Source organism: Taudactylus pleione, unplaced genomic scaffold (assembly GCF_031769625.1).
Source record: "Taudactylus pleione unplaced genomic scaffold, aTauple2 ptg001327l, whole genome shotgun sequence".
Lineage (NCBI taxonomy): Eukaryota > Metazoa > Chordata > Amphibia > Anura > Myobatrachidae > Taudactylus > Taudactylus pleione.
In genome coordinates, this window is record NW_028285727.1 from 206,872 (window position 1) to 225,702 (window position 18,831).

At 40.3% G+C, this 18,831-nt stretch overlaps 1 protein-coding gene across 4 annotated transcripts in view; it reads right to left on the bottom strand.

The window, feature by feature from the left end:
- Positions 1-18,831, bottom strand: part of HMGA2 (high mobility group AT-hook 2) — a 126,631-nt gene that overhangs the window by 67,204 nt on the left and 40,596 nt on the right. Inside the window, exon 4 of one of the 4 annotated variants that reach the window (XM_088463147.1) lies at positions 11,230-11,261. The exons of the other annotated variants lie outside the window; for them this stretch is intronic. Coding sequence (XP_088319273.1) covers positions 11,232-11,261 — 30 coding nt within the window. The 3' untranslated portion in view covers positions 11,230-11,231. The remainder of the gene's footprint in view (positions 1-11,229; positions 11,262-18,831) is intronic. 4 annotated transcript variants of the gene reach the window in all.

Consider the following 18,831-nt stretch of genomic DNA (forward strand, 5'->3'; position numbering starts at 1 on the left):
TGCATTCGGTATGTTATATGCCTGTGTAGTAAAAGGCGGAAGCTTTATCAGGAGCCACAGCTAGGATTAAAATATATTAAACAATATATGTAGCTTGCAAGATGTATGCTACCTCCATTGTGACCCTCATATACATTTGGATGTTCTTAGCCTCCAGGAAGACTCCATATAGCCTTCATCACAATGTTATATGATTTAGGGGCCTATTCATCAAACGATAAATGGCCCGGTAACCATGCAGAAATGCTAGTTTCCGCATATTTAAGTTACCGGACCATTCATCTTGAGGGGTAGTCAGCAAACTCCGAAAACTGAAAGTTTTCGGAGTTTGCTGCCAAGAACAAGTGCCATCTTCAAACGGCGCTTGATCTCAGATCTCCGCTCCTTCCTATGAGAAGGAGTTCCGGGGATGCAAAGAGGGATTCGAGCGGATCCCTTCGCCGCCTCCTCACCAGCTCTCCTGTGGCTTTGAGCATGTGTGACCTGAGGTCACGCATGCATAGCCGAGACGACTGGGAGCAGGTAACGCAGCTACAGAAGTAGCTGCGATACTAACCGAGGAGACAACTGCTTTTTGGAGCAGTTGTCCCCTCACCGGAGCAATGATGAATTGCTCCGGTGACACTTTTCCCCCCGCTGCGAGTTGGATACTTAAGTATCCCTCGCAGCGAGTCCAATACTTCATTATCGGAGGCCATGCAGCCTTTGATGAATAGGCCCCTTAGTCAAATAATATATAACAAACCTCTAAGTGACTACATAAAGTTTTTAATGCTGGTATCCTTTGGTATTTGGACACCACAGCAATTCATAGGAAAATAAAGTGACCAGTGTACTTTGAGTGAGAACAATTTGTCCCTTAATATAAAAATAAAAAAATTATATACACACACACACACACACACACACACACATTTTATAGCCAGTAAATATGTAGGTAAAAAAAAAAAAACATGCTGAATAGAGTCATTGAAATGTTTGTTTTTTTTTGTAACATATTCCTAGTGATCCAAAAAACCTCTGTCCAACATTTGTGAATGGATTTTAGAATACACAAGTTGTACCTCCCATCGTTAGCAGTCTACATTTTTGTAACCACTTGCATACTTTTGGTAAACCACTCTAAAATAAACACACTTTCCCAAAGCCTAGCAATAACTCATTTAAAAAGGCATGTGGTATAATAGCAATTTCATGTTGTTGTAGGGTTACCTTTCCCATGATTTATACCTATTAAGTTGTTTCTCAACAGAAAGATATCAGAATCCATACTGTAAAAATGATCAGGTTCCTAGCCTCAGACTTTTGTGAATACAGCTCAATGTAGTTACATGACTTAAGTTTTTTTTATTTTTGCTCTCTTTAAACCACGAGGACATGGAAAATATTACACAATATATTGTGATCAGTGCAAAATGACAGAGTAAGCAGTGTATCAATCGTATAACAAGTCAGAATATCAAATAGTCTGCAGCATCAAACTGCTTTAATTAGGGACAGGTTCTTCCTTCCAGGTGTAAAACAAGCATCATGTGCATATGCAGTGTATGCCTAGAAGAACGGTATTTTCCTTTACAATAATTTGGTTGACAGTGCTGGGGAACAAACATTCCAGACAGAATAACGCAGAAAGTTGTACCATGAGACTCTATTTACCCTTTTACTTCCAAGACTGGCATTTACTGTGGCTGGCTACAGATGGTTAATATAAAACCATAATTGTTTTTGGCAAACAAAAAGGTTGCATCTTCAGCGAATGTTTACAAGTCTACACTCTGACTTGTCCTTAGAGGGGCCTTCAGCTGGTCAGTGCAGGAGCTACACCTGTGCTTTTGGCAGCTCCTAATTGCTGTACTACCTCATAGCTTCTCCAGCAGAGAGCAGTGAAACACTGCCTGTGTGTCGCACAGGAGAAACTGAGGCTTTTTTTTCCCCAAGCATGGGAACCCCCCTCCAAGCCCATACCCAATGATCTGTATGGCTTAGGGACGTGATACGATAAACAGTCGTCAGCTGGTATTACAGCAACAGATAGGTCACCCTAAAACACTGAAAACTATATATGTTGTATGTACCAAGAGAGAAAACAGATGCAGCAAGCACTTGATTCTTGGCACCACCAAGGCTGAGGAAATATAAATATCTACAGTTATACAATACAGCATGAGGATTGCAATTTTTTGTACCAACAGACTCGCATGTAAAAACAATTAAATGTTAACTGACCACTACATATTGCATAACTCTGCAGCAGTCAAAGTGTTAACGTCTGAGCATTTTACCCACTGAAATATCCAGCTCTACGCCATGAAATGGAGAAATGTCCAAAACCTTGAGCGGAATGGGATTGAATTGCGGGCGGCTGTTTAGCCGCCAGTTCAAATCCCGACAAGAGATCCTGACTGGGTCAGGTAAGCATTCTAACCCTCCGCTGTACCCCCCTAACCCTCCTTTAGTGGTGCCTAACCCTAACCCTCCCCCTTAGTGGTGCCTAACCCTAATCCCCCCCCCCCCCAAAGCTATCCCTAACCCCGCTAGAGTGTCTAATCCTAACCCTCGCCCCCTGCGGCTAACGCCAAGGGCGCCCCGGACTTACCTTCGTTCGGGCTGAGGTCCTCGGCATTCCGGCGTCTGGATTAATTTAGGCGTCGGTATTTCGGTGCCTATGTTAAATCCCAAACAGAGATTCCGCTTTCGGGATTGAGACCTCTCATAACTACATCCCCCTTGAGCAAACTCATACGGACACCTATATTCGCATTATACAAGCTTGTGAACAATTACAGAAATAGGTCAACATTGAAATTTTAAAATTCATCATTGCAAAACTATAGCCTAAAAAGCACTTATGTTTTTCATATTAAATGGAAGTAGAGATGTGCGCAGACCCCCCATGTATTGGTTTTGGCCCTTTTCTGTTCTTTAAAATTGATAAAAAAAACCTGCTGAAATCTTATCATTTGGACCTGTTTACATGCAATCCACACTCAAGATTTGTTTTTTTAAATCAGAGTTCCGAACTTACAGCAGACCCGAGCCGGGACTCTGTTCAACTCGGACCCCAGAGTTCGTGTGTGGTCAGTTTTCAAAACCAAACTGCACATCTCTAAATGGAAGTGGGTGAGGCATGTATGACTGTTTTCATAATATGTATACAATGAGGACTTTTTTTTATTTTTTTTTTACCAACGATTCAGGACCTATAGGCAGTAACTGTAAACATTTAATCAGTAACAAAAAAGTCTTTAGGGATGGACTATTTCTTTGAATTTCCAATTACAGTAGGCTGGACTGAAAAAACGGATATAAAATATTATATTTTACAGAAGAATAAGGAAAACAGGAGATTAAAGACCCAATTTTTTTTTTTTCTTCAAGATTTCATTTGTGCATTTCACAAAAACACACACAGTGCCCGATTTTGAGTTGGACGCATTTGGAAATGCAGACCTCTCTCGCAGATGCGCATACACTCTAGAAAGCAATTGCTGACTGCGCATGCACTGGACAATGCATTTGCTAGTGAATGGAGATTGCACTCTGCGTGAAATTTCTGATTGCACAGGACTGATCCATCCTGTGGGAGTGCCATGGCAGTAGGGCAGGCATGTAAGCTGACTTCTGTGCGCCTTCGTAGCCTGTGGAAGGAAATGGGACACTGTTTCAGATGGATCTTTTGTACCCAACATGGGGTGGGGCAAGTCCCAATATTAATGATAGCTGCAGCTATAGATAGAACAGCAGTATGTTTTTTTATGCCTTCTGCATGCACACATGGATAATCATCATACATTGCAACCATTATAGATCCGCCTCTGGTGGCCGAGTGTGCAGTGCACACGGGTCCCTGGGTCCAGGGGGGGCGCCCGCACCGCACACCTTGCACCCATATTCTGCCCACCCTGCACCCTTATTCTCGAAAACGTACCTCTCAGAGGTTGGGTGTCTCAGCGCTGCACACAATGCCGGAAAATGGCCGCCATTGCCATTTTCTGGTGTTTTGCACATATGCAGTGAGGAAATCGCCGGGGAAATGGCGCGGACGATCTGCATATGCACAGTAGACTCTGGGCACACTCACTGCATCAGTCGGCTGCCAGAAAGAGAGGAGGGGGCCCGTGTGCTTTCCCCATCTCTTAAGACGCCCATGACTGCCGCATATTTGCATTAGCATAAGGTAGTGAGTGGGCTGGCATGGTTGTATAGAAAAGTGGTTGCAAATGTGTCTTAAAGTAGGGGGCTATGACATCAGGAAACAAATCTAATATTTTAAAAGCCAATTAGGTTCCATTTACTTGAAAACATTAGTTATGTGGCAAAACGTAAAGGTTTTTTTTTTTTTTTTTTCTTTATCTCGTTCTAAAACCAGTGGTTCTCAAACTCGGTCCTTAGGACCCCCACAGTTCACGTATTGCAGGTGCACTGGTATAGTCATTACTCACCGACACATTTTAAAAGATCCACAGGTGAAGCTAATTATTTCACCTGTGATTCTGTGAGGATACTTGGGAAAACATGGACTGTTTGGGGTGCTGAGGACTGAGTTTGAGAACTTGTGTTCAGAAATATTCACCTGAAATCCCCTGGATACGATATTTGTTGTATTTTTTGGAACATATTTAGCAAGTTAATTTAATTGCAGAAACAGCTGTGTTCCAGAGAACACTATGGGGCCTATGTATCAAAACTTGATGAGAGATAAAACTGAGAGAAAAAGTATTAACCAATCAGCTCCTATCATTTTTCAAAAAACAGCCTATAAAATGTAAATTAGAAGCTGATTGGTTGCGATTTATCTCTTACAATTATACCTCTCATAAATCTTTGATACATAGGCCCCTTTATGTGAATATTACATTGTGAATGAACAGGAAGATACTGAAATTGCTGGATCATCTATGAGCGCCAATTTTATTTTAAAAACACTGACTCTTATAAATGGGACTTATGCCTTTTTCAAAGCAAAAACCACTGTCCTGAAACTTGAGATGCAAACAAAAACACATATACATAGCCTACTGCATTTAGTTATGATTTCATAGAGTTATCCAATCACGTCTTAAGGCTTTCATCAACCAATTAAGACAATATTAGGGACAAACTTTCTGAGTGACTTTTTGATTGCCAGTGGCTGTCAATCATCGATAGCCCATTTTGCAGCAGACGATATGTAATATCTGAAGCACAACCATTTCTTGTGGTTGACCTCAGTCCTTATTTTCTATGGAAACAAAAGGTGGCAGTACTCACCTAAAAAGTGACAAAATGATAAAGTTTATGGTGGCTTCCAAATCTGAACAAGGACTTCAGACACAAATTTTAGCGATTTAAAAAAATAATTTTACTCATTTCCACTAGTTATAAAAATTAAAAAGGATACCAACAAAAAAAAAAAAAAAAAAAGAAGAAGAAGGAGCCAGTACTACGTTAATCCATCACAAATAATGTACTGGTTGCCCTAATTTAATTACATCTGTTGACTTGAATGGAATGAGCGGTTACGCATATAGTCATGCAATTGTTTGGCATTTCAGTGAGAACTGCAACACTCATCTGCGTAGTGAGACTTCATATTCATCCCAGGCATTTATTGGCAGCATAAAGTAAGCCATGGATTTCTAAAGGTGCGTACACACGCAAAGATTTTAACGATTTAACTATAAGTACGTCGTTATCGTTCAATTGTCCAAAAAATCGTTCAGTTCCTGACTTATAACAATGAACGAAAATCGTTCAAGTGCGCTCCCGTTTGTAGTTCATTTCACACTGATCAACATAACGATTTTCATTAAGGGAAGGAACAATTTTCGTTCATCATTGTAAAAATCGCTCATTACACTTCAAAAAAATCACACTTTAAAAAGAGAAAATCTGACAGATAATCGTTGGTTACAAAATTGTTACGCGTGTATGAACCTTAAAAGGTGCATACACGTAACGATTTTTTGAACAATTTAACTATGACGTCGTTATCGTTGAAAAAATCGTTCAGTTCCTGACTTATAACAATGAACGATTATCGTTCATGCGCGTTCCTGTTTGCAGTTCATTCTGACTGACCAACTGAACGATTTTCATTAAGGGAAGTTACAAAAGTCGTTCATTACACTTCAAAAAATCTGACAGATAATCTGACAGAAAACCGTTGGTAACAAAATCGGTGTGTGTATGCAGCTTAAGTGATCAATCTTAAAACCAATAATTGCCATTGTAGCCTAATGGCCCCCATACACTAGCAACGGATTGTCGCAATGCGGTGTTCCTGCGATGCCGGGTTGGAGGTTTGCTGAAATCCAACATGTTGGATTTCCCTGATTTGCCAATCACGATCAAAATATGATCATGATTCGCAAATCTGTGAAATTTGACATGTATAATTTCACCGATCCTCCGACGGATCGCGGAACATCGATGGCCGCCGGTCGTCATTTCCAATCTCAGGATCCGGTGGCTAGTGTATGGGGGCCTTTAGCCTCAAGTAAATTTTCAAGTACGGCTTGTGGACTTGTTGATTAGGCAACCTTTTAAAAAAGTTAATGTAAAAATAACAGCTAGTACCTTTAGCCTCATAATTTTAAGAGCAATTACTATTTATTAATATAGTAGCTTTTGTTAACTAGAAGTATTAAAACCACAGCAGTGATTAAAGATTTGCCTGGTCTCTTTGGATGAAATTCCACCAGGATGAATTGTCCAGTAACTGAGATCATCACCCCTTCATCACATTGAAATACTCACTTGAGGGATTTAAATAACCAAAGGTGATATTTAGGGTGGAGTAATTCATGACCGACACCAGTTTATTATTGAATAAAGTCTGGATGAATAATAAAAAAAAAAAATGTACGATGTGTTTGTTTTCATGTGGTTAATAAAAGAGGACCCCCAAGGTTGAACTTTGTTCTCCTAATATTAACAATTTTGTAAAAATAAGGGATTATTGCAAGGCATCCATATAATTAAGGAAAATACCTGATGATTTTGTGCCGCTCATCTTTCCCAGGTAACTGGGATGATTCATCCTTGTGAAATGTAGGCTTTTCTAATCATGAATTTTACTACATTATGTAACAGCAACAGAATGTTTAGTTTTAAACTTTTAAGACCATAATCTTCATTGTATTAGTAACCAACGTTTATAAGATTTTTCATTAAAAACACAGTAGTTCATTGGTCCTCCTACTAAATGTAAAGTACATCTGTCAGAAAGAAAAGGCATTGGAAATTAGGATTATGAACTTTAAGAATTTAAGGTGGGTACACACTGCACAGATATATCTGCAGATGATGGTTGTTCATACACTGATCAACAATCATCTGTCATCTGGCTGTGTGCCTTGCTGGCCGGGGGCTGGTCCCGCTGCGACCCCCTCCCTGCAGACTACGGTTCAAGTTTACGGGCGGTTGGCTTGTTCTGTCCATCGTGCTGTGTACGGGCGATCTATCTGCAGATATATCTGCCATCGGCTGTGCAGCACAGCCGACAATATTTCTGAACAACGTTGTTCACAGACATATCATATGTGTGCAGCACAGCAGACGTCCAATATAGCTGCAGATATATTGGAGCATTGTGCTGTGTGTACGGGTGGTCAACAGACTGCCCGTACACTTACAGCAGCCGTGGGGAGGGGGGCGCGACATGCCAACCAGCCAGCGGGACCAGCCCCCCTCCAACACACAGATGATGGTTGTTCAGTGTGTATTGAACAACCATCATCTGTAGATATATCTGTGCAGTGTGTACCCAGTTTAAGGCAGTCACTTATCAGGTTGTCATTGTTTTGGTAGAGAATACATAGGGGCAATAAAAAATAAATAAACCCTCTGACAATTTTCACATCTAGAATCAGAGTAGATTTATTTGGCAATTCTTACCCGGAAGCTGGGTACACACTAGGTCGATTGGTAAGTGTATACACACTACCTAATTTGTCTGCCCGATGTGCCAAGCTTGACAGCTCAAATGGGCGGGCATTTAAATCGCCTAGCCAGTTGAGCTGTCAATCACCATCGGGTGCCGCAGCATGTGTACGGACGAATGCCGGGTTGTCCGTACACACCAGTAGATGGCAGATATAGCTTTCAGATATGGCGACCATCAGATATGTCTGAACAACGTCATTCACAGACATGTTTGCTGCACAGACCCGGCGATACACTATAGATATATCTATCAGTGTGTACCTAGCTTAATTGACACAAAGGGGTCAATCCAATTAGGTGCGAATTGCGAGGTAACAGTTGCTTTTTTTCATTTTGCAATCCAATCAGCAACTTGCACTGAACCAGTCAGTGAATTCACATTCTTCCATTGGCACACCTCCCTGAGTGTAAGAGATGGAAAGGAAAATCTGTATTTTAAAGGTTAAAATGTCGAGACACACTGCGGAACCCCTTGAAAAAAAAAAAGACTATTTATGCAATTGAAAGTTTCCAATTAGCTTAATTAGTCCTATAATTACATGTCATTTTTTGGGGTTAAAAAAAAAAAATGGCCTCGAATCACCCCAAAAGTCATTAGTTTAGGCACCCCAAATTTAATTAGATTTTTTTTTAAATTGAAATATTTTATATCATTTTTTTTAAACATTTTTCAAATGCCCTCAAAGTACCCTAAAATCACCTTTGTTCCTACTTTGCATTTTTCATTTCATCTGTTTGAGATTAAACTAAAAAAAAGTTTGCTTTATCATTTAAAAAAAAAAAAAAAAAAAAAAAAGCCCAAAATCAGCCATTTGACACCATTTAAAATAATTCTGTATTTTCCTAATGCCCATAAACAGCATTCTATACGGTCCTGCTAACAAAATTATCAATTTTGAGTGATCCAGGATGTTCTCCCCACTTTTTCATGCACTTCTCTCACATCGCATCTGGCAGTCAATTTGCAAACCTCCGCTACGAGTACCGCGAATATGCATTTTTAAATTGGATTAGAGCAGAGGTTCCCAAACTTTTTTGAATCACGGCGCCCTAGAGTATCAATTGTTTTCATGGCACCCCTAAGAAAAAAAAATTCTCATTGAGAAATTCAGAAAAAATAAATAAGTAAATTGTGCTTACCTGTCATCCTTAGGTTCAGTTTAGTAGACAGGTTTGTCCTTCTGTTTGGCCACATATTTACATTACATGGACTATAAATAATTAGATTTTGTGCTAAACCACCAACCTGAGGCACCCCTGCAAGTTTCCTGAGGCACCCCAGGGTGCCACGGCACAGTTTGGGAACCATAAAATTAGAGAATTTGCAATCATTCGTTCAAAGTCTAGTTTCAATTATAAAAATTAAATAAATAAACAGGCAATAGCTACTTGCACAAAAAATGTACAACCTACACCTAAAGAATCCTTGGAACAATTAGTTGTCTTCAGATGTCATGTCACAAATTATTGTAGCCCGCCAATGTACAAGTGAAGTGTTTCTAATTCCTTAATAATAAATACATATGAGAAGACAAATAGCTGGTTAGTGCATTTCCAATCAGAGACGGTCGCAAGAAGCGATCGCTCTCTCTGAATGAGGGCGGGCGCTTCTTTTTTTTTAGTGCGGCCTCTTGGTCGCAAGCTAAGCTGTGGGTTACCACCCACAGCTTAGCTAGCGACCAGGGTGATGGTCGCGATGGTCAAGACCATCGCGACGAGACCCTAAGGTTGGGTCTCGTCAACCGCAAGCCCCAGGGAGCTTCCTGCTCTGTTTGAGCAGGAAGCTCCCCACTGACATCACTGATGTCAGTGCGGCCGCCCACAAACTGCATGCGTTCTGAAAGGAACGCCTCAGTTTGTTCAGCCACCCCCCCTGACCCGCCTACCAAACGGGGCGAGCTGTCGATAAACATCGACAGCCGCCCCTTTGGTAGCGAGCCTCGGAGCGAGAGAGTTTCTCTCTTGCTCCGGGGCTTGCGCGTGTGCAGGGCTAACCATCGACCCGGTTGCGAGCGCATCAGCGCTTGCAACCGGGTCTGAATGAGACCCAGAGTTTCATCAGTAAAAAAAATCTAAGAAACTATTAAAATAGGCTGAAAAGCTGTAACCAGCGGTAAAATATAAAATCTTAGAAACATTTAGTATCCACTGGACCACTTTCAACTAAGGAAATGGAGAGAATATGGTACAGGTGGAGTCTCCAATATCCAAAATGCTTGGGACCAGGGGTATTTTGGATAATTGAATATTCCGTATTTTGGAATATTTGCATATCATAATGAAATATCTTGGAAATGGGACCTAAATATACACACAATACATTTATGTGTTATATACACCTTATACACACAGCCTGCAGGTAATTTTATACAATATTTCCAATAATTTTGTGGCTCAAACATGAAATTCAGTTATGTTTCATATACACCCTATACACAAAGCCTGAGGGTAATTTTATTCAAATTTTTTAATAATTTGTGCCTTAGACAAAGTTTGTGTACATTGAACCATAAAAAAAAAAAAAATTCAAAGGTTTCATTATCTCAGTCATGCCCCAAAAAAATTTGGAATATTTGGAGTATTTCGGAATATTCCGTATTTCTGAATATTTGGATATGGGAGACTTAACCTGTACACCTGAATTTCTCTTCAACAACCTGTCCTCCAAAACAGAGCATCTACAGTATGTGAAAAGTGCACCTGATAGGGAAGTCCCCCAAGATGCCCATGGTAATATGTGACAGTGCCAGACCAGATTTGCCTTTTTTTCTGGATAGTTAAACTTCTGGTGCATACACACGGTCAGATTTTCCTTCAGATTTGTACAATAACTTTTTAAAAAATCGTTCATATCTGAAAGAAAATCTGACGCGTGTCCCTGCAACGATGAATGATGCTCGTTCCCATTTGTCAGATAACGATATCTGACATCTGATGTGTTTGAAGTCAGACTTGTCCCATTTTCATTAACTTTAATACTGTCAAAAATAGTTCGTAGTTCATGAAATAGTTGTTAAAATAGTTTATCGTTTGCAAGTTCATCATTGGTCTGACAGATCTGACCGTGTGTATGCACCATAAGATTGTGTTGTCCAGATAAGAAACACTGGCAATGCTTACCCAAATCACTTGGGTCACAGATGTAAGTGCAGCTAAAAGTGCTTCAATCAAGTGAATACTGTCTAAATGTAATGAATTATTTGGTTGTTTTATTTGTAATAAAAATGACTGCTTATTAGGGTTTATGAATCAGTGATAGGAAACATGATACACTTCAGGGGCCACATTTGAAGATCCTCTTACCTTCAAAATGTCTCCACACACAATCTTAATCTCTGTATAAAATTAAAACAATATATTTAAATCAAAGAAAGGGACACAACAGTAATAACACATCAACAGGCATTTTAAACAAGAGCTAAAAGCTATAACAAACAGATCTGACAATAAAGCAGGAAGGAACAGGGGTCACAGGTCAATGGGTCAGAGGGCTACAAGAAGGAATAAACAATGACACAGAATATAAGAGAAGGCTGCTTTATAGAGACCTTACCATTCCACTTTGCTTCCTGTAAGATTTACGTATAAATAGTGTTAGTACCATGTGCAACAACAGGTGAGCATGCGAGACACTGATCCAGTAACCGAAAAAGATGCCCTAAACAGTCGCAAACAAGTCATTCTCACAAACCCTAACTAATGAAACGGATGAGTGCTACAGTGTTCAATATATTTCTTGTGTTATTTGCATGGTTTAACCAAGCATTAGAATAGTTTAATATACCAACCCTGTTAGTATTGAGGTAAAAGACTGCAAGCCAGGTAGATAAAGGAAGCGTTACAGAAGGCTAATGCCTGTATGCAGAGACGGAGATCATTTCCCCATAACCAGACGGACTATGATTTCCTTCTAGACAGCATAAAGCTGTGATCTGTACACCTAAGGTCAGTGCTGCTCCCTGCTATAGAAGAATGCAGTGTGCAAAGCTTGGGAAAGTGCAGCCCTCTACTCCATGTCAATACTCCACCCCCTCTGCCTTTCCCAAGGTCTGAGGCAGAAAACCCTTTTTTGTTCTTATCAGTTCAAACAAGAACAATGAATTCCTGTAGCCCACAAGAATGTGACAAGGTGCCAACAAAGCCAACCAGGAAGGTGATGTATGGCCCATATGCTACTGCTCCAATACATAGAACAAGACCAGTATTCATGGCAATAACTTGCCTTCCATATTCACATTATATACATTATGCTGGCAAATTAAATTCTCGCCTTTGTTACTCTTGGAAAGTGATCTTCAGGTGACATGCTCAGTATTTGCATTACAGATTAGTGTATAATATGCTAGTGTCATTTCTGCTTGTTTGTGTGTGTTTAGGAGTTAAAATTAATCACAGTATATTGCATACAGCCAAAGCCCCCCCCCCAAAAAAACAAACAAACAAACAAAAAAATTAAAATAAGGTTTGAATATATTTAAAGGAACAGGTTCAGCTCAGCATTCAATAGCTATGTGAAGAAATGTTGGCCATGCTAGGTTTTGTTCCTTTAAGAAAATATTTGCCATCAAACAGAAAGACATTTCCAACACAGAGAATTTCAATTATCCTGTTCTACCTGTAGTTAAAATGTATTGCTTGTGGTGATCAAACTTGATTCTTCATTTCTTGTACAGTTACTTAGAAAGATTGACATTTCCTGAGAATTTAATAATACAATGTAACATGCAGGGGTGCTGTGAGGGGGGAGGGGGAGGAGGGTGTGTTTTCCAGTTAACAGAGACTAAAGCCGGAGACTTTCTGGGCAATTCTGTTCTCAGCGATAACCGCGATGTGCATTCCGGAATGGCACATCACAACCACTAACTGTGCAGATTTTGCGTCCCACCCCATGGAAGTGTGCAGAAAATTGGCAATGTTGAGCTATGGTAATGTGTGCGTCCACACATTGCAAACCAACAGTGCCCAGAACTGAACTGCCATAATGGACATTCAAACTAAAACACATGTAAAATTTGCTTCTAATACATGTTGTTTCAATGGATTGATTTAAGTCTAATACATAGATAGTTACTGAGTCTTCTTTTCAAGCAACATGAAGGTCTGCCCTAAAAAAAAATTAATCATACCTGTTCAGCCATTTGGGTATTTCTGGATGCGAATGCTGGGTACACACTTTAATGACTGGTTAGCAGACCAATCCGCCGATTTCTAAGCTATACACGTACCAGCTCAACAGGTCTGGCTTGACATCACAACTGGATGGGCATTTAAATTTGCCTGTCCAGTTGTGAAGTCAGCAGTGTCGGACTGGGGCATGAAGGGCCCACCAGGGAATTCAGTGGTGGGGCCCAAGCTTAAGTGTTGTGACCTGCCACCAGAGGGGGTGTGGCCAGCCAAAAACAGATGGACTTGGCCAACCATTAGAGAGGGCATACAAAGAACAGGGCCCAAGAGAGGTGGCAGGAGTTTGTGAGCACCACCCACTTTAATTGGCAGTAGGGCTAATCTTAGTGTAATTTCTATAGAAGCAAATCAAGCACCCAAGTTCATCCATGAGCCTACTCCAACCCTAGAGGAGGGGGTGGGGCCCTACGGGGATTTCCCCTGTACCCCTGTGGGCCAGGCAGACCCTGGGTGTCAGTGTCGGAAGTGCCTGTGGCCAGTGTAGGGTGGTTGGCGGGTCGCCCATACTGATATTTAAAAGATATATGCAGGGCCAACCTGATATGTCTGAATGTTGTTGTTCACAGAAATATCGGGTGTACACACCCTCCAATGGACTCGCAATATATCATTCGTCGATAGAACAAACAATATATTGATAAGTGTGTAACCAGCTTTAGACATATGTTTTAGGACTTGGGATTTAAGGGCAAGAAAATTTTCTGTCAAATGTAGAAACAATAGTTCAGCTTAAAAATCATTGCCACTTTTTATTCTGACAGCATCAAAGCAGCAGGTTCCACAATGATAACACAACAGATTTGGGTAAATCAGGAGTTAATCACTTCATGTTAACTTTATTATTTCTACATTTGTAGGACTTTGGAATCCAAGCTGGATTGATCCCTAATTAGCCTGTCAGCACCACATGGAGAAGGGTTTGGCTGAGATTTCCCAGAGTAATGATCTTTGCTTTTTGTATAATAAAAAAAAGTCTGTCCGTTATTGTGTATGCATAGCCACAACTAGGGTGGTGCGGTATGTGCCGCCAAAGCGCAAAGCAGGGGTGGGCACTGGCTTAACAGAGCAGGTCCCCGATGAGATCAGGATTGGATGTCCCCTTCCTCTGTCCATCCTTCTACTCCTCCCTGTCTCTGCCCCCGCCAGCCTCTTACTTTTTCTTCATGAGGCGATATGTGAGCCATGAGAGACCAGCCCCTGTACAGTTAGCGCACTGCACCTCCGGTAACGCTACACGTGCAGCATCCCTTGCAGTCCCTGCTCTTGTGGCAGGGTGTCCTGGGAGGGGATGGGATGGAAATAACAGCGGCTGTTCAGCCGACTGGAAGCACGACAGGAAGAGATCCTGACACCGGGTGGTAAGTATCCTAACCCTCCCCTCCTAACCCTCCCTTGGTGGTGCCTAACCCTAATCCCCCCCTTCCCACACTAATCATACTGATCCCAGTAGACCAACATATCGGCTCTGTCTGGCACACAAACGTGACTCAGATAAGGCCCAGCATAATTTGTTCTCTACTTTCACAGAGGGATAACACAATTGCATGTCTAGCAAGTACTTTTCCCTGTGTTAGTCACAATTAAGCACAGAGGTTAGTGTAAAGAAAGAGGAGTGTTACTCACTGCCTTTAGAACATTCACAATTTAAAAATGTCTAGGCCTTATACCCACTGGCGTTATCTTTTGGTAAAAAAAAAAAAAAAATGCAAGTACAAACTCCAGTGCAGCTGCATGTCAGCACAAACATTTGACATGTGGTTAATTGCATTTTTCATCACATCAGAGAGGTCATTGGAGGTCGCCAAGGATTCCTTAACGAGTAAACGCAAGAAAATGGAGCAGCAACTTTAGGAAACAAGCAACACTACTGCAACGCTCCAAGAACTAGACTATGGACTGCTAGGAACCCTGCAAGATCAGTAAAGCTGGCAACACATATAGCAATCAGTTGTGTGGTATGTGGCATTGCTGCTGAATAAATACATGTTCATGACCAATTTGCACCCACAAGTTTTAAGTTCCACAACATGGACTCTTTACGGTAAAGATTGCTCTACTGACAAGTGGCCCAGAAATTCTTCAAGCATCCATCAATAAAAAATAACTATATTTAAACACTAACAAAATACGAATACAGTGTATTTACATTTATTTTAATCATCAATATGGGGAGATGAAAATTCCATATTTATTTTCTATAATCTCAGACTGTGCCTGCATGGATAACTACGGCTTACTGATCTATATAATGAATTCTAAGCCTACAAAAAGAAGAAAAGAAAAGAAGAAAAAAAAAAAAAAAAAAAACACCCACAGCATTTAAGTTGGAGTTTAATGGCAGTACAAAACTGAATTTTAGGTGACCTGACCTTGCAGTAGACAACAGGAATGCTTTGAAGTTTTAATGATAAAACACATTTTGTTCAAAGATTTTTATCTAAGGTATGTACTATATGGAGTTCCAGTAAAATAGGAACTCCTGTCCATTTGCAACATTTGTTCAATAAAATAGAGGTAAACATTTAGATCAAGGGCTTGGACTTTGTGTGAATCTTGGTCAATTTTTGTAACACATTTGAACAAAATTCACTATAATATCTAGATTCCACCTGGCAGCTCGTCTAATAGTGTTTTCCTTAAATATCCGAAATGTATAGGCAGATCTGTTAGGACTGCATTTTATATCTTAACCCATTGGGAAAATGAAAAATGTAATACATTTGAAAATTAGCAAATAAGGTTTCAAAGACAATTTAAGGTTACTAGCACCTAATTCTGGTTATAACACATGGTATACGTAGATGGGGTTCTGATTTGATGAAATTCTGTGGCTATATTGCTGAAATCACTCTGGTTCCAAGTGGCAATTTGTTTTAAGGCAAAACCGCCTTAAAACAAATGGTCACTTGAAATATAGCAGTTATAGTGACAAAATCACACTGGTTCCATCAAATTGGAACCTATTCCCTATATACCATGATGTTACACATTACTTTAATTTCCTTTTGACAGGACTGCCACTTTAGGAGGTGTGGCAGATGGTTTTCTGCAGAGATTACATGTGATCTCGATCAGTTACACCATAAATATCTCCCAACACAACAAAGCCATTGGCAAAGAAATATCCAGCAAAGGTGAAAGGTGGCCACACAGGCCCAAACCAAAATCTCACCACATTCAAATAGAAACTTAGATCTGGAGGAGGCAGGACAGATCCCTTGAGAAGTCCAGATTAAATTATATATTTGAATATTTACCTACAAAGGCAGATATTGCTCTGTTTATGAACACCATGCAGGCCTCCTACAAATTCGACAATGGGCAAGTTGAAGAAATGACGAAGCTGGACTAGTGCTTCTCAGGTGTAAAGTCTCAATACAAACTTATTGACTATTCTGCATCCTTACAAAAAGCAGTCAGCAAGCAGGCAGACTATGCATAACTGTTACTAATATCTGTATGACTAAGGGCTCTATTAACAATTGTGATGTTCCATGAGAATGGACTTCTCCAACACTGCATAATGGATAGATGAGGAATGTTTTTTATGGCACTGGTCGCACTACCCTAGTTACGGCCATGTCCCACCCCATAATGCTTCCACCCCCAGTGATTTTGTGCACTGGCTTCACTCTGGCAATGGCTTCCCACTGGAAGCACTATCTGTCAATTACACTCAGGACAGGCAGTCCCAGGTGGTATTTTTTTTCTCCCCCTGGGACTGCCAGTACGGGCTGCAATTAACAGAATGTGCTTCCTGTAGGAAGTCCCTGCTCCTACCCCGGTTTCTAGGGGCTGAAGCCAATGCAGTCCCTAGAAGCCAGTGTTTGAGCGCATGCACCGGTCCTCCCCTCATGAAAGAGGGTAGGAGCCACCCCTGGTCACAACACTTAACATAGCTTCTGCCAGAGTAATGGCCTAACAAGTAGACCAAGACGATGACCTTCCAGAGACACAATGGAATGTTTGGCCCCAACAGGGTTGCAAAATAATTCTCCAATGTTGACAACATGCTCTGCTTCTGAAACTGGAAAATGAATAAACACCAATTTTAGTTGCTACTATATAACATTTTCAGGTGTGCAGAAATGGGGAATTCATTTCTCTATTTCATGCATAGATCTGCCAAAGGCCCTGCAAGTCTATTGAGTTACAAAGCTATTTCTGTCTGAATTTTTGTATTTTTTTCAGAAGCGTATTATGCAAAAAGATGATAAATTAACTCATACATTACCTTACTGTTTATTTATAAAACAATAAGACCTGGTAAAAAGTGTCTTGTAAATGGATCCACAATTTTAACAGTTTTGCTCTTGTGTTTGAGTGTCTACTTTAACAATAATTACATTCTCTTCTGTCAAATAGTTTGCCGACACTTACCTGAAACCAAAGCTTGACTTACCAGTGTAACTTTAGGTTGTGGGTTTTCCGGTCCCTTTCCCATGACCTACTGATGTGAAGAGGGTTGGGTTCATATAGAATATTATAACTGACATTGTAAGGTGACAAAGGAGATTGTACACCATACAATAGGTATTCTATCATTAGAGGTGGTCTACCCAGTACCTTTTTGTACCCACCATGAATACAGTAGGTGTCATTTATGGCAAGCCCTATTTTCTGTGTTTGGACTGTCTGTAGGGCTAGATGTACTAGGCTCTGGAGAGAGATAAACTACCAACCAATCAGCTCCTGCCATGTTGCAGGCAGTGTTTGAAAAATGACAGTTAGGAGCTTAGTACATCTGGCCCTTGGAAGTCACAAGTTTTTATTTTTTCCTTCCTCTTTACTATGCTGTGTACATGACCCTTTCAATGTTCAGATTATAAATACTGGGAACAAATTGTACATAGCTAGCCAACTAAAGATCTCTTCCATTATTACTAGGTGTGTTATCTTTTTAGAGGACTCAGACTTTAAAAATGGGGAAATCCTGCATTGATAACATATGGATTTCCACTATGTATAGAAGGGATTATACAAACCACTGGCATTATTAGCAGTTTTGCACAGCATACTCCAATCAGGCTTTATATACATCCAGAAATAATGATAGATATTTTTTCCTTAGACGGATGACTTGATAAGGTTCCTGTCAGCTTTACAAACACACATGCCTTAATCATTACCAAAATGATGAATTAGTTGAAAGGATTTCAGTCGGAGACTTATTTTTGGTGGGAATTTTAATTTAATATCAAAACCAGAGTTGTGCTCCTCTCCAGCATACTCCTCTATCCCAAGGTCATGCTAGCTGCAGTTTTCCAGAAATGTTACAACCTACATTTGAATGGTTTCTGGTGAATGATTTATGGTAAGGGATTGGATTATGCATAAATCATCATCATCATGTTTTCTTCCCAGATACTATTTTGACACATCACTAGTAATAGTTAGTACTGGATGTCTCTTGAGGACAGGACTTGTTCTGACCATGTCCTGAAGTTACATCTTAGACAGCTGGTAAAGGGTCAATAGGCCTAAAAAGTTTAATAGTTCTCCTGTCACTCAACAATTAGAAAACACAATTAATTCAGGTCAAAAGTGATTTGTGAAGAGGCGTCACCAATGGTCGGAAATGCACCATATGAGGCACAGAAAGTGACAGCCATGATCATCTTCAGCAAAAATCTGTTAGTTTAGAATAAAACCACAATCAAACTATTAGGAGCAGATTTACTAAAACGTCTTAAAAAAGTTACAGTGAATGCCCATATAAAA